Consider the following 17,049-nt stretch of genomic DNA (forward strand, 5'->3'; position numbering starts at 1 on the left):
TTCTGGCTTCAATGCATTGTTTCCATAGACAGAGTTCAGAGCTAACTATAACTCCTAAATCTTTCTCGTACCCTGTATCTACCAGAGTTTGGTTGCTTAATGTGTACATACGAGTACTGTGTGGGTTTCCTTTACCTACGCTAAGTACTTTGCATTTAATGATATTAAATTGCATTTGCCATCTATCCATCCATTCATTCATTCTATCTAAATCTCCCTGCAAGGCGATGGCATCCGATTCTGACCTAATTAAGCTACCTATCTTTGTGTCATCCGCAAATTTACTAACATCACTACTAATTCCACTAACCAAGTCATTGATATATATTAGAAATAACAATGGCCCTAATACTGATCCCTGTGGCACCCTACTAATTACATGACCCCACTCAGATTTCGAGCCGTTTATTACAACTCTTTGTCGCCTGCCACTAAGCCATGACCCTATCCAGCCTAAAACCTTCCCATCTACCCCATGTGCTCTAACCTTTCTCAGGAGTCTTTGATGGGGTACCTTGTCAAATGCTTTACTAAAGTCCAGATATAAGATATTCCTCCCTCTCCTCCACCCTCTGACTACTTCATGCTACCTATTAAAATTCTTCACAATGATGTTTTCCATGCCCTCGCTGGCCTAACCCCTCGGAAGGCTTATGGACCTGATGAGGTCCCTCCTATTGTTCTCCAAAACTGTGCCTCTGTGCTTGCACCTTGCCTAGTCAAACTCTTTCAGCTCTGCCTGTCAACATCTACCTTTCCTTCTTGCTGGAAGTTTGCCTACATTCAACCTGTTCCTAAAAAGGGTGACCGTTCTAATCCCTCAAACTACCGTCTTATTGTTTTAATTTCCTGCCTATCTAAAGTTTTTGAATCTATCCTCAACAGGAAGATTCTTAAACATCTATCACTTCACAACCTTCTATTTGATCGCCAGTATGGGTTCCGTCAAGGCCGCTCTAAAGGTGATCTTCTGGCTTTCCTTACTGAGTCTTGGTCATCCTCTTTTAGAGATTTTGGTGAAACTTTTGCTGTTGCCTTGGACATATCAAAAGCTTTTGATAGAGTCTGGCACAAAGCTTTGATTTCCAAACTACCCTCCTACGGCTTCTCTCCTTCTCTCTGTAACTTCATCTCAAGTTTCCTTTCTGACCGTTCTATTGCTGCTGTGGTAGACAGTCACTGTTCTTCTCCTAAATCTATTAACAGTGGTGTTCCTCAGGGTTCTGTCCTGTCACCCACTCTCTTCTTATTATTCATTAATGATCTTCTAAACCATACTTCTTGTCCTATCCACTCCTACGCTGATGATACCACCCTGCACTTTTCCACGTCTTTTCATAGACGTCCAACCCTTCAGGAGGTAAACATATCACGCAGGGAAGCCACAGAACGCTTAACTTCTGATCTTTCTAAAATTTCTGATTGGGGCAGAGCAAACTTGGTATTGTTCAATGCCTCAAAAACTCAATTCCTCCATCTATCAACTCGACACAACTTTCCAGACAACTATCCCCTCTTCTTCAATGACTTCACTGTCCCCGTCTTCTAAACTGAACATCCTTGGTCTGTCCTTTACTTATAATCTGAACTGGAAACTTCACATCTCATCTCTAGCTAAAACAGCTTCTATGAAGTAAGGCATTCTGAGACATCTCTGCCAGTTTTTCTCACCCCTCCAGCTGCTAACTCTGTACAAGGGCCTTATCCGTCCATGTATGGAGTATGCTTCACATGTCTGGGGGCGTTCCACTCATACTGCTCTTCTAGACAGAGTGGAATCAAAAGCTTTTCGTCTCATCAACTCCTCTCCTCTAACTGACTGTCTTCAGCCTCTTTCTCACTGCCGCAATGTTGCATCTCTAGCTGTCTTCTACCGCTATTTTCATGCTAACTGCTCTTCTGATCTTGCTAACTGCATGCCTCCCCTCCTCCCGTGGCCTCACTGCACAAGACTTCCTTCTTTTTCTCACCCCTATTCTGTCCACCTCTCTAACGCAAGAGTTAAGCAGTACTCTCAATCATTCATCCCTTTCTCTGGTAAACTCTGGAACTCCCTGCCTGCTCCTGTATTTCCACCTTCCTATGACTTGAATTCCTTCAAGAGGGAGGTTTCAAGACACTTATTCATCAATTTTTGACCACTGGTTTGACCCTTTTATTGGACTGGCATTTCAGTGGGCATATTTTTTTATTGGATTTTTGTTGTCCTTGGCCAGTGTCCTTTCTACATCAAAAAAAAAAAAAAAAAAAACTACCACCATTATCTACTGCCTCGTACACTTTACCCTAAAAACTTAACAAGTTTGTCAAGAAAGACTTCCCCTTTGTGAAGCCATGCTGTGACTGATTTATCAAGTTATGTTTGTCTAAATGTTCCCTAATGTTCCTCACTATTATTGACTCTAATATTTTACATACAACTGAAGTTAGGCTGACAGGTCTATAGTTAGATGGTAAAGTTTTATCTCCTTTCTTAAAGATGGGTACTACATTAGCCTGCCTCCACATTACTGGTACCTCACCTGACTCAAATGATTTCCTAAAGACAGAAACTAATGGCCCACTAATAATCTCTTTGCATTCCTTAAGTACTCTGGGATATATTTCATCTGGTCCTGGTGTCTTGAACTTTTTTAGCTTATCTATCTCCTGTTCCACTATCTCCCTAGTTATGGAAATATCTGTCAGCTTCTCATTCTCATCTGCTCTAAACACCTGTTCACTATCTGGCATATCCTGCATGTTTTCCTGGGTGAAGACAGTTAAAAAATAATCATTCAAAAGTTTACTAATCTCCCCAGAACTAACCAGCTCCCCATCTGTTGCCTTTAATGGACCTATAGTATCCTTATTCTTCGTCCTGTATACCTGATAAAATCCCTTGGGGTCCATCTTCACCTGGCTGGCTACCTTTAATTCATAATTGCCCTTAGCTTTCCTCGTTAAATTCCTGACTGTTCTAACTCATTCATTATATTGTTACCTTAAAACTTCTTCACCTGCTCTTAATCTCTTATATATACTTCTCCTATGCCCTGTATAATGCTCTAACCTAGCAGTCATCCATTTAAGGTAATTTTCCTGTGATCTTATTGCACTATACAGGATATTTGCTAACTGACCTGTATGAACTTTATCTACAAAATATTTATACAATTCATCTACATTTACCTCACCTAATCCCCTCATCTCAGCCCCTACCATCCTCTCCACTCCCTCATCTACTCGCCTCGACCTCACCTCTCATTTCAGCATGACCTGACATTCCAACATACTCACACCTATCTCCCCCTCCCTCTCTCCTCTGTCCCTTCTGGACACATCTTCCCTCCTCTTGTCCTACACCCTCACGCCTCACCTCACCTCTCTCATCCTGCCTTATCTCTCTGAACTCCATCCCTGACCTGACCTCACCCTGCATCCATTGCCAGTCCACTCCTTGGAGGTACCTTTTTAATTCCTCAAAATCTGCTCTCCTAAAGTCAGGTATTTTACTAGTGTTTTTGCTTCTAAAAGTTTCTTCCCATTCTAAATTGTACCTAATTTCCCTATGGTCACTGTTACCTAGCTGTCCTCCAACCTGTATGACTGCTTCCTCCCTGTTAGTAAGAATTAAATCTAGAATATTATTCCCCCTTGTGGATTCTACGACTACCTGTTTTAAAAAATTATCCTGAATTACCTTAAGAAATTCCTCTGCTTCCTTGTTACCCACCATCAGACTCCAGTCAATATTCCTAAAATTAAAATCTACCACACATACCTGACTGTATCTACCTGCTCTATTTAATTCCTGCCACAGCGAAGTGTTAATTTCCTTTGTACTGGTCGGTGGTCTGTACACTACCCCCAGTACTAATGACTGCAATCCTTCCTTAATATCTACCCATATCAACTCTGCTTTGTTATCTGTTTTAATTCTACTGTTAATACAACACTGTAATGTGTCCCTAACGTATAACGCAACGCCTCCTCCTCTCCTGTTTTCCCTATCTTTATAGAACAATGTATAACCATCTATCTTAACCTCTAAATTAAATACTTTTCCTGACATATCTAACCAAGTTTCCCTTAAAGCAATGATATCAAATTTCTCTGCACACGCTATTCCTCTAAGCAAGTCTATTTTATTCAGAATACTTCTACAGTTTGTGTAGTAAACACTTAAGCTATTTCTCACCTTCCCTGAGCTAGCTACCTTTCTAGATTTAACTAATTTGTCCTTCACCTTCTCTTCACAACCCCTTCTTCCCTCCTGACTAATGAAAAAAGCGCTGGAGTGCAGTTACCTCCCACTCGAGTGTTTCGGTCAAAACACAAACACCCAGGCATGATAAATGCACTCTATCCTTGGCGTACAAGGTGTCCCCACCATAGAAAAGGTCCCAGTTGTCGATGAACGTCCATCCATTACTCTTACAATGATTCGCGAGCCTGTGATTCACTGTAATAGCCCTGGACAGCCACTCAGCACCAACTTCCCTCCTCGGCAAGACACCACATACCACGGGGATTCCTCCCCTGTCCCTAATCCTGTTCAAAGCCTGTTGAAACCTCCCGATAAGCTCCTCACTCCAGACCTTACCAAGGTCATTCCCTCCCGCACTGAGAAAAACAATGAGCTTGGTCCCATCTTTTTCCAAGGACATGTCTAGCCTATCAGCTACCTTCCCTATCCTGGCCCCCGGCAAACACACCCTCGACCTACGCTTCCTATCCCTAGCACAGAACGCACTATATAAGAGCCTAACCTGACTATCACCAAACACAAGCACTCTACCTTGGGGCAGGGTAACTGCATCTGCCCCCTCCTTCTTGTCTCCTTTCGCCATGTCCACCTCCATCTCCTCCACTTCCTCCAGCACATTGAAGGGATTCTTCATCCATGCAAGGCGCCCTGAGGACCTTCACCCTCTTGGCTCCCCTGCACACAACCGACCACTGCTCCTCCATCGCCTTACTAGGTAAGGTGACGGTGGGACACGACCCTCCCACAGGTGATGAGATCCTCTCACAAAACTCAGCCTGCAGGTCTGAGATCCTCTCATGAAACTCAGCCTGCACCTCTGAGATCCTTCGATGGAACTCAGCCTCCACCTCTGAGACCTTCGCAACAAAGCCCTCGAGAACAGGAGAACTAACACAACCAGACGACTCAGCAACAAAAGGCGCCATGTCTACACTAGCCAGCTATATTAGCATCAGGTCACTGCTCACTAAAGTCCGTTCACTAGGACCCTGACCTGAGACTAATGCCTGCCCAAACTGAGGTGCGTCTTATAAACCTATGCATCTTATAGGCCATCAAATATGGCATATGAAGGTAGGCATTCTGTGTCATCTTTGCCAGTTTTTCTCACCTCCCCCTATCCACCCCAGCTACTAACTCTGCACAGGAGCTTTATCTGTCCATGTATGGAGTTTGTTTCATGCGTGTGGGGGGAGGGGGGTCTTCCACTCACACCACTATTTTAGAGAAGGTGGAATCAAAAGCTTTTCATGTTATCAACTCCTCTCCTCTAACCAGCTGTCTTCAGCCTCTCTCTCATTGCTGCAATGTTGCAGTTCTTGCAATCTTCTACTGGTATTTTCATGTTAACTGCTCCTTTGATATTGCTAACTGCATGCCTCCCTTCCCCCTGTGGCCTGGCTGCACAATACTTTCTTCTTCTCTAATCCCTATTCTGTCCACCTCCCTAATGCAAGAGTTAACCAGTATTCTCATTCATTTATCACTTTCTCTGATAAACTCTGGAACTCCCTGCCTGCTTCTGTATTTCTTCCTTCCTATGATTTGAATTCTTTCAAGAAGGAGGTTTCAAGACACTTATCCCCTGTTTTTTTTTTTTTTTTATTATTATTCTATCTGACATCTCTATGTGAGTTGGCATTAAGTGGGCCTTTCTTCTTATTAAAATTCTTGTTGCTCTTGGCCAGTGGCCCTCTTACATAAAACACACACACACACACACACACTACAATTTTTTCAATAAATTTATGATGAAACAAAAAAAATTTCCACAAAACACCCTTGTAAAATAGGGATGCATCTTATGCACCCCTATTTTACAATAGGATGTCTAATACACCAACAAATATGGTAAATTTACAAGACATTAGCCAGAAAAAAACCCATGATGCACTGAGAATGCAATAGATGAACCCACAATAGTTGGGGGATATATATATAAATAGCACAACAGCCAACACACCAGAATCTGAATATCATATTTCATCACTCCACTATGAATGAAAAGTTACTATAACATAAATATTTATGCATTTTCAAGATAGTGCAACTTATAAACTGATTTTCAATGCAATAAAAGTCACAAGCACAAAAAAAAGATGTTGCAACTTATAAACTGATTTTCAATGCAATAAAAGTCACAAGCACAAAAAAAAGATGTTCTATATCAGAATGAAAATACTCACCTACATGGATGATCTGCTCATTACCAGCACCATCAACTGCATATGCTTTAAACTGAGGGTGAAGCAATCCCTTCCGAGGATTAAGGATAAGTCGGAAATCTCTGAAAAACAAACGAAAACTTGGAGTGAAAAATGTTATTATTTTTAATTATTAAGTAAGTTTAACATCAACTTGATCACTCTGCCTGGAGACAAGGGCATCTATAGTTGTGGATCTGACAGGAAAAGAAGACAATTATTAATGTGAGTAGTGAAGATGTCCAGTAAATAAGAATTATAATAAAAGAGACAATTCCTAAATGAGTTTAGGATAGGCAGATTCTGTCTTCATCATATTTAAAATCTTATAATGATACTACGAATATTAGTAGGATATGTCAGCATAATTAGTAAAGGTAAATCAAATTACTGTTACAGTCCTAAAATATTTGGGTTTGAACTGTAGGAAAAACCATGATTTTTTTTAGCTAGAAGTGGCATGGTTAATAGGAACAGACAGTGTTAGACTGTACAGTGCAAAGCACATCTGTGGACATAAAAAATTTCACATCACAGGCATCTCATGTTCAAAATAGCTGCCAAATTTGGGTCCTGCCCAGCAACAAATCCCAGTGCATAACACTCACCAATGTTAATGTGTCAGGAAGGATAACTCACTCACCACTCTTGTGTTTCTTAACAATTTCTACCTTCTTTGCAAGTGTTATTGGTACTCTAGCTCATTTGAAAGGCATAGTTAACACTTGAGAAACAAAATAAGGCACAATCTGTACACCATATAGTCAGTCACACATGCAACACCACACCAAAGACAGAGAATGAAAGAACACACCAGCAGTAACACTAACACATCCAAGCACCGATCAGTCACATCATACAACATACTTAAACTGCATTGTAAAAATGCTTGCAAGTAAAATGATGATACAGTACGAGTATAATAATGAGCAGTAAGCTGCAAGAGTGGGAGTGGGAGTGGGAGCTCACAAACTCATCTTTGTGCATCTGAATCACTGTATATTGCCACATAGCCAAGATGTGTTAGGGGAAAGGTGCAGGAAGGCATGCATTTTAAATTTCATAATTTTACTCACCTTGGAATGAAGCTTGTATATATCATCAGATTTTTGTCCTCATATAAAGAAAATAATCCCTAATTTACATATTTTGTATCATTATTTTCTTATACAACAGATGCTCATATAAAAGGACCTCATCCTTACCTTAAACCACCTCTACTAGAGTTTACAATAAGTAAAAGACCACAGAACAGCAGTACATATAGCAGCTCTTGCAGCAGCAGTGAAAAGGCAAAGAAAAGAGAACATTTAACTATAACCATAACAGAGAAAGTTGAAATCTTAAGGTGGCTGAACAAATGTGCATCAGTGAAAGCCTTAAGTGATGAGTATGATGTTTAACTTTCAACACTGTATGATTTGAAAGATCAAAAAGACATTTTAAAGTTTTATGGAGACAGTGACTCTCCTAAGATAATGGATAATCATAAAACACTTCACCATTCTAAAAATGTTGAACTATGCAGTGTTGATGGACTGGATTCAGCATAGGAGAAATGAAAAAGTGCTGCTTGGCTTGACTGTAATCTGTGCCCAAGCCAAAGTACTATTTTCCATCAAGAACAAAGCTTGTCAAAGGTGTGATTATTCCATGGAATGGCTTAGTAAATTTAAGAAAAGGCATGGCATACATATGCTGAAAGCATGTGGAGACAAAGCTTCTGCAGATTATGAAGTTGCTGACACCTACATGGATGTGGACTATGCATGTGGACTGTCTTGTGCTGAGGGATAGAAGCTACCCAAAGACAATGTAGATGAATATTTGGATGTGAATGAGAAGGTCTATGTAGTTAATCATCAAACAAAGAAATCATGAACATGGTCATAGATAAAAAATAAAAATAAAAAATAAATAATAAATAAATGAAATAAAAAAAAGGAAAATGATGATGAAAATGAAAAAAGTGGAAGTTGAGAAAATATCTATAGATGAAAGTATATAGTTGACCAATAAACTCATAACAGGCTTGGAAATTAAAACATTAATGAATGAAGAGGAAATTTTGTGGGATTACAAAATTCAGGAAAAGCTCTTGAAAGAAAAACCTAAATACATGAGAAAGGCATTACTTGAAGCAATTTTCAAGATGAAAAGTGCTCCCAAACTGGCATCAGTTCCTGAGTTAACTTCTGGTGTGTCTTCTGCACCATCTCCCTCTACAGCGTCTGACTTAGCCTCCAAATTTTCCAATGCAGATGGAGCATGGAGGTATTACAACAAGGTGATGCCTTCCTGCACCACTCCTCATCAAGGCAAGTGAAGCCAGACCTTACCAAGTCTGTGGGCAGACCTTACGATCAGCAGATAGACCCAATACATTGCAATCTCCATGGTGAGCTATAGGAATTTACCACTTGTTTTTTTTGCATACTTGATGAAAAATAAGAAAGAATTGATGGTTTGAGTTACAAAAAGTACATAACAGCTTCCTAGATATGTTATGTAGACTTATTATCAATGGCAGTTATACCAGATAACCACAATATTGAAAGAAATACACAAGATGTCTCCAGGGAAAATGGTAGTAAGATTATTATTCTTTTACTGTTTATTGCATGACGAGGCACAAATAGTAAAACAAAAATTCAATAATTAGATACCTTTAAGGTGCACAGTGACATATTGCACATAATTCTAAATAAGTGTTCTTCAACCTAATATCATATGACATGAGAGAGAGAGAGAGAGAGAGAGAGAGAGAGAGAGAGAGAGAGAGAGAGAGAGAGAGAGAGAGAGAGAGAGAGAGAGAGAGAGAGAGAGAGAGAGAGAGAGAGAGAGAGAGAGAGAAAACAAAACACACATGCACACATGATTGTTAGATGTGATGGTAGTGCTGCATAGCCACAGCACTGCATCACACCAGATGTGAGGACAATACACAATTTTTGGGGGATTTTGGTGAAACTTTTGCTGTTGCCTTAGACATATCAAAAGCTTTTGATAGAGTCTGGCACAAAGCTTTGATTTCAAACTACCCTCCTGTGGCTTCTATCCTTCTCTCTGTAACTTCATCTTACTTTCCTCTCTGACTATTCTACTGCTGCTATGGTAGACAGCCACTGTTCTCCTAAGTCTATTAAAAGTGGTATTCCTCAGGGTTCTGTCCTATCACCCACTCTCTAACTATTATTCATCAATAATCATCTACACTTCTTGTCCTATCCACTCCTACTTTGATGATATCACCTTGCACTTTTCCATGTCTTTTCATTAACGTCAAACCCTTCAGGAAGTAAAAAGCTAATGTAGGGAAGCCAAATAGCACTTGACTTCTGATTTCTCCAAAAATTTTTGATTGGAGTACAGAAAATTTAGTAATGTTCACTACCTCAAAAACTCAATTCCTCCATTTATCAAACTGACACAACCTCTTTTCCAGTGCCACTCAAATGTCCCCCTCTTCTTCACTGAACATCCTGAATCAGTCCTTTACTTATAATTTAAACTGGAAACTTCACATCTCATCTCCAGCTTAAGCAGCTTCTATGAAATTTGGCATTCTGTGTTGTCTCTGCCAGTTTCTCTCACCCACCCCACCTAAGCTACCATCCCTGTACAGAGGCCTTATGTGTCCATGTATGGAGTTTGTTTCAAGTGTAGGAGGTTAGGGGGGGTTCCACTCACACCACTATTTTAGAGAAGGTGAAATCAAAAGCTTTTTGTCTTACCAACTCCTCTCCTCTAACTGACTGTCTTCAGCCTCTCTCTCATTGCCACAATGTTACAACTCTTGCTATCTTCTACCAGTATTTTCACACTAAATGCTCCTCTGATACTGTTTACTGCATACCTCCCCTCCTCCTGCAGACTCATTGCACAAAACTTTCTTCTTTCTCTCACCCTATTCTGTCCACCTCTCTAATGCAAGAATTAACTAGCACTCTCAGTCATTCATCCCTTTCTCTGATAAACTCCCTGCCTGCTTCTGTATTTCCTCCTTCCTTTGACTTGAACTCTTTCAAGAGGGAGGTTTCAAGACACTTATCCTTTTTTTTTTTTACTATTCTATCTGACATCTCAAGAACTGGCAATAACTGGGCCTTTCTTTTTATTAAAACCTTTGTTGCCCTTGACCAGTGGGCCTCTTACATAACACACACACACACACACACACACAATACAGTTTTTTTTCAATAACTTTATGATGAAACAATAAATTTTTTTTCCACAAAACATCATTGTAAAATAAGGGTGCATCTTATGCAGAGATGCATCTAATACACTGGAAAATATGGTACATTATTATATAATGTCACATAAGAGAGAGAGAGAGAGAGAGAGAGAGAATGTCATCGGCCATTGTCATGGTCACTCCCTGGCTGTCACACAGCCGTGATTCAGCTCTCAAACATGCAGTTGACTGCGTGTCAGGCAACTCTCCCACATTTTAAGAGCTACGATGTTCATAAAATAAAGCAAGCATTCGACAATTTTGAAATATGCCGTACTTTGCAAACAGTTTCACAAAATAAAACAAGTGTTCAACAGCCTTTTAATGGGTCGTTATACTAGAAATTCAGTAAACAGAGGTTAGTGATATAAAGTTTATTGTATTTAAAAACATGTAACAAAAAAATTGGAATGATTTTGGGGTCAGGAAAGGATTAATGGCATTTTAATTCATTTCAATAGCGAAAATTTATTTGACATACGAGCAAGTTGAGATATGAGCTCTGTCTCAGAATGAATTAAACTCATAAGTCAAGGTATCACTGTATATAATTACTCTATTTGAGATCTGGGTTAAGAGATAGTATACCAAGAAAAATCAACCTTCAAGCCATCTTTCACCTGATACATAGTTTATTTCTTTTCCTTTATCTATATGCACACACACACACACACACACACACACACACACACACACACATATATATATATATATATATATATATATATATATATATATATATATATATATATATATATATATATATATATATATATATATACACACACACAAGTGGACATGACCTTGTCCAAGCATATATATATATATATATATATATATATATATATATATATATATATATATATATATATATATATATATATATATATATATATATATATATATATATATATATATATATATATATATATATATATATATATATATATATATATATATATATATATATATATATATATATATATATATATATATATATACACACACAAGTGGACATGACCTTGTCCAGCCATATGTCTATCTCAAAGACAGCTTCCCACCTCTCATGTAAGTCTCATCCACCCAAGTTGAAAATATGGTATTATCTGATTTGTATGTATGATTTGCCATCTAAATCTTGGTGGCATGGCATAATACCACTATTGCAGTCTCTTGTGGTCACAGATATGATGAGCAGCCTGGAAGCAACAGCAGAAAACAAGAAATGAGGAGCAATACACCAGTGTTTCTTTATAAGCATTTTCAGTAGTGGTCTGCCACAGCATACAGTGTTGTAAGCAAGTTTGTACTGAAAACGAATCATAGTCCCGCTGCCAGATGACAGGCACCACTGTCTTTGGGATAACTTGTTGTGTACATCACTCTTCAGACTCAAGCACTGAGTGCACACTGTCAGTAGAAGCAAGATGTAGGAGTTTGATGATTTGTTCTTGGAGAATGAGTAAAGATCACCAGTGCTTGACACTGTATCTGCCCCTCATCACTTGGACAGTGGCAGATGATTTTTTGGTGGTAGGAGCAGCTGCAGCTGTGAGTACCACATACAGAGGATGTTCAAATCACAAGTGAGATACATTCTGGAAGGCTGCTCATAAGTCATTTCACTCATAACTTGTCATCATAATTTTTCATTACAAAAAATGTATCATGCATTCTGCAAATAATGTAATGCTTACTTGATACTTGATACCATGAGAGAGAGAGAAAGAGAGAGAGAGAGAGAGAGAGAGAGAGAGAGAGAGAGAGAGAGAGAGAGAGAGAGAGAGAGAGAGAGCACCTTGCCTTATGGGTGATGTGATACTACTGAGTAGTGACAGGCTTGAGGCTTCTGCCAAATGCAAGACTTAAATATGCCAGGCGTACAACCATGGGTTAAAATGAGATGCCTCTCTCTCTCTCTCTCTCTCTCTCTCTCTCTCTCTCTCTCTCTCTCTCTCTCTCACATATTTTTCCTTTCTCCCTCTCTCCTCAGGTTACACATGCTTTTATTCATATAATTTATTAAGATGGCTGGCTGAAAGCATAAGACAGGTATGTTTGCCTATTCATGGACTTAATGTAATGGAGCAGGCTTTGTACACCTTGCAGTGCAACCCTCCCATCCCTATGCCTCTCAGAGGCCAATTGGCAGAGGTCTATGCATATGCCATGGAATCTCAAACCAGACTCACTGTGGTGCAGTATAATAAGATTTAAATTAAATCTAAATTTTAAACTAGCATTTCAAAATAAACTACAACAGTGCCTGTGTCCTGGGGCAGTGGGCAGTCCTTTGCTATGTTAGTGGCAAAGCAGTGAACTAGGTAAATATGACGATTAGTGCCAAATTTGAATTTGTAACTCATTACCTCATAACTTGGACACCCTCTGTATAACACGGTAGGTAATGAACATGTTCGTCACCCTTCACAAACCCTGCATGTTATGTACAGTGGTGGATTTACAATGAGGCTAATGAGGCAGTAGCCTCAGGCACCAAGCATTCAGGGAGCAAGCGAATACATGCTATGTCTATTAAAAGAGCTCCTTACCTGAAGTAACCTTGGGCCCCAGGTACTACTAGTCTGCACATGGTCATGTAATGGAAATATTATCTCTGCCTTATCTCTCATAACTGATCAGTTTGTTAATCTCTTAGAATTGATAATTAAAAACATGCACATTTTCACTGGTAAGAACAAAGGCACTACTCTCAGTCCTATAGTACACACACTTAAGTTTACCCGTTGGGCAAGCAGTGTATTTATGGACGTGGAGCAACACGAATCACATCACTGTTACGTAACCATGCGTGACCCAAAAGCAAAACCACCACACACGTTGTACAGTGAGCATTCATCATCATATGTGCATAATTTGGCTGATCCATGAGGAGCCACTACTGGTAAGATTAACTTTTTTTATGCTTGTCATTTATACGTACAGTATGAGAGTCAATAAATGATGTTGACAAACAGCCCTTATTAAGCAGAGATTTCTGGACAAATAAAAAGAAAAAAAAAACTAAGAACATAAGAAAACAAACTGAAACAATATGTATATAATCAAATTATGAGAAAAGATAAAGCAATTATATATATATATATATATATATATATATATATATATATATATATATATATATATATATATATATATATATATATATATATATATATATATATATATATATATATATATATATATATTTTTTTTTTTTTTTTTTTTTAGGAGTGACACTTGCCAAGAGAAAAAAAAAAGGAAAAAAAAAAAAAAGCCTACTGTCATCAAATGGTATCTAAAGCAGTTGTCAAAAATTGAAGGATAAATGTCATGAAACCTCCCTCTTGAAGGAATTCAAGTCATAGGAAGTGGAAGTACAGAAGGAGGCAGGGAGTTCCAGAGTTACCAGAGAAAGGGATTCTTTCTTTCTTTTACATAAAGCAAATTTATGTTTTATAGATTTAAGAATTCCTTGTGTTATCCATGTTTTTTTTTTTTAAATCATATGGTTGATATAAATTTTGATAATTTAGGAAAACAAGCATAGTGAATACTATACACTGTATCTAGAAATAAATTGCAGTTGATGTTTGTATTTTGATATGTTAATAACGTATTCAAGTTAATGGCTGAGAGTTTGCCTTTAAATTTCATGCATTTGTGATCATTTGTTGGTCTATAGGATACAAGTACCAGTGGAGATGCACAGCCCAGGAGACACACTTCATGCAAAAAAAAACTGCCATGCACAAAATTTAAGTATATGTAAAGAAAGCAGATACATAAAAATACTTAATTTCATCAGTGATATTCTGATATTCTCCTACACTACCAGCGTTACAGGATACATACTTTAATCTGAATTTTTTTTTGTAAATGTAGATAGATTTTTTTTGGGGGGTCTCTTAGCTGAAACCTAAGGAAACAAATTTTTTCAGAGTTGAATTTCTCTCACTTTTCTAACTCCAATATATTTTTTTCTTGTTACAGATGGAATGAGCATGCCTTGAACTACACTACTGCATGATTTGGTGGCTTCTGCATTAATGACTGCTTAGAAAAATGGGTATGTCCGAACTGGACTATCATAAGATTGAAATCCAATGGAGTCACATTTTTTCAAACTAGGTTTAGAAGGGCATAAACCACATGGTTGGCAAACCCCAATCTCACTTCACCATTTCCTATATTTAGGGTAGAGTTTTCAGTGATGATAGTTGAGTTCCTTTACTCTGACTGAGAGCCTGACTCAACCCAGTAGAGACACGTGTGTGGGAGTCCCTAGGAGATGAGTGGGGGCCATTAGGAGAAAGGCATCTGGTTGTGATGGTGGTGGTGCATCTCCTTAGGTTTAGTGTTACTTATCAAAGTTATCTTTCCTATTTGTAGTATTTTTCTTTTTTTCAGTTGGATGTGAATAGTGCATGAACTAATACTATAACTATACAGCGAAAACTAGCAGAACTGAAAAATCTAAATAAATATAGTGTCTCATAAAGAGTAGATAGTGAGAGAAAAAAATAATGCTATAAAAAGATGAACAGAACAAAGAGAAAATAATGACTACTAGACTAAAAGCTAGAGACAGTTACTGTCAAGCAGACACACAAGCTGCAATTAAAGACCACAAAACATGAGTGCATGGTTTTTGTGTTTGCTTTTGATGTTAAATGGTTTAATGCATAGTAGGCTACACAGTAAGGCTTGGTTGTAGATACTAGTAACCTAAGTACCTTTTCACACACCTACCTTTTACCTTGCCATTGTTAATACTGACATTTTTAATAGGCTATGTGAAATCCTGGCATCAATTGCAATTGCAGATGTGGTATAAGTGCAGCAGGAAGAAAACATGGGATCCCTGAAGCTACTCTCAGACACAAAATCAAAGGATATCACCCTGTGAGCATTAAGATGGGTCCCCCAGCCATGCTTACTGAAGCAGAGGAGCAGGCTTTAGCAAACTACATCAAGCTATGCACTGACCGTGCCCATCCTGTAACAAAGACAAATACTATTTAGACTGTTTCAGACATCCTTGGGGAGGAAGAAGCAGCAAGGTATGAGGGCAGGAGAATATTGCCATCACTTTGTAAAGCTGAACCTGGAGAGACGTGGTGGAAGCTTTTTAGCAATAGGCATCCCTACATAACCTTTCACACACCAGAGAGCCTTTTGACTGCAAGAAAGAATATAAGTGAAGGAGGCATATGACAATGGTTTGCCAATGGTCTCCAGTATTTTACTGATGCAGATGCCCTAGATGCCCTGAGTGACCCAAGAAGAAACTATAATATTGATAAGTCAGGCTTTTCCCTTTCTCCACAAAAAAGAAAGATCTTTGCCTTTAAAGGGGAGAAAGCAGCGTTTGAGGAGAGTTCCATCCATCAGATGTCAAACATCACTATGCTTTGTTGTGTAGGTGCAGATGGCAGTATTCCTCCTCCTGTGATTATTTACCCAAGGAAGAGGATAAACCCAATAATCAGCGAAGTTCCCAGATGAGCATGATTTTTTGTGTCAGGAAGAGTGACAAAGGTTACATAACCCATGAAACATTGTTTGAATATATGTGTAACACTTTCAGTGACTGGCTTACCAAAAACATCACAAGACCAGTAATTGTGTGGCCTGACTGGCACAAAAGAAGGAACAATTTTCATTTGGCCAAAATGCCCAATAAGCATAATATAATCTTGTATGACCTCCCCCTAACTCTACACACATTATGCAACCCATAGATGTGTCAGTATTTGGCCCAAGAAGAGGGTATGGAGCAAGATAGCAAAGGCCTGGGAGCATGCAAACAGTGATGAATGCATCACTCAAGCTACCTTTGCAAAAGTACTTTTCCAGTTCACTACAAGTATATTAGCAAAGAAAACATCATTGCTGAGTTTGCTAAGTGCAGGTTAGTCTCCTTCAACCCCAACAGCCCATACTATTAAAAATTAAAGTGTAATGTAGCCTAAAGGAAAAGTGATCTTGCATTTTTGAAGGAGTAGATCAGGGAGGGAAGGTGGAGAGGTCATGCCAAACAAACTTGGTGCCTGTGTTTCACAGAGGATCCCAAACAATCCCTATCCTAAGCATAACAACTGCAACAGAAAGAGAGAAATATAATTATGGAGGGTCACTCTGTGACATGATCATTGATTTTAAGGGCTACTCAGGGCTCTTCCAGAGGTACATCTCACTGCCATTCCATGCTACTGCACTGCCTGTAGAATTCCCGAGGCTGCATCCTTCATTGAACAATGCACCAAACTCACCAAGAGTGCCTGATCTGCATGAAACAACAAGTACATCTGGACCAAGTATCATTGACCAAGCAACACCTGAACCTAGCAAGATCA

General features: G+C 38.8%; 1 protein-coding gene across 2 annotated transcripts in view; it reads right to left on the reverse strand.

Annotated features, from left to right (window-relative positions):
• The window catches only part of LOC135093237 (ADAM 17-like protease), a 219,524-nt gene that overhangs the window by 148,500 nt on the left and 53,975 nt on the right, over nt 1–17,049 (reverse strand). For both annotated transcript variants that reach the window (XM_063992245.1, XM_063992244.1), the window contains exon 3: nt 6,436–6,536. In XM_063992245.1, the coding sequence (XP_063848315.1) occupies nt 6,436–6,536 (101 nt within the window). The remainder of the gene's footprint in view (nt 1–6,435; nt 6,537–17,049) is intronic.

This window comes from Scylla paramamosain, chromosome 42 (assembly GCF_035594125.1).
Source record: "Scylla paramamosain isolate STU-SP2022 chromosome 42, ASM3559412v1, whole genome shotgun sequence".
NCBI lineage: Eukaryota > Metazoa > Arthropoda > Malacostraca > Decapoda > Portunidae > Scylla > Scylla paramamosain.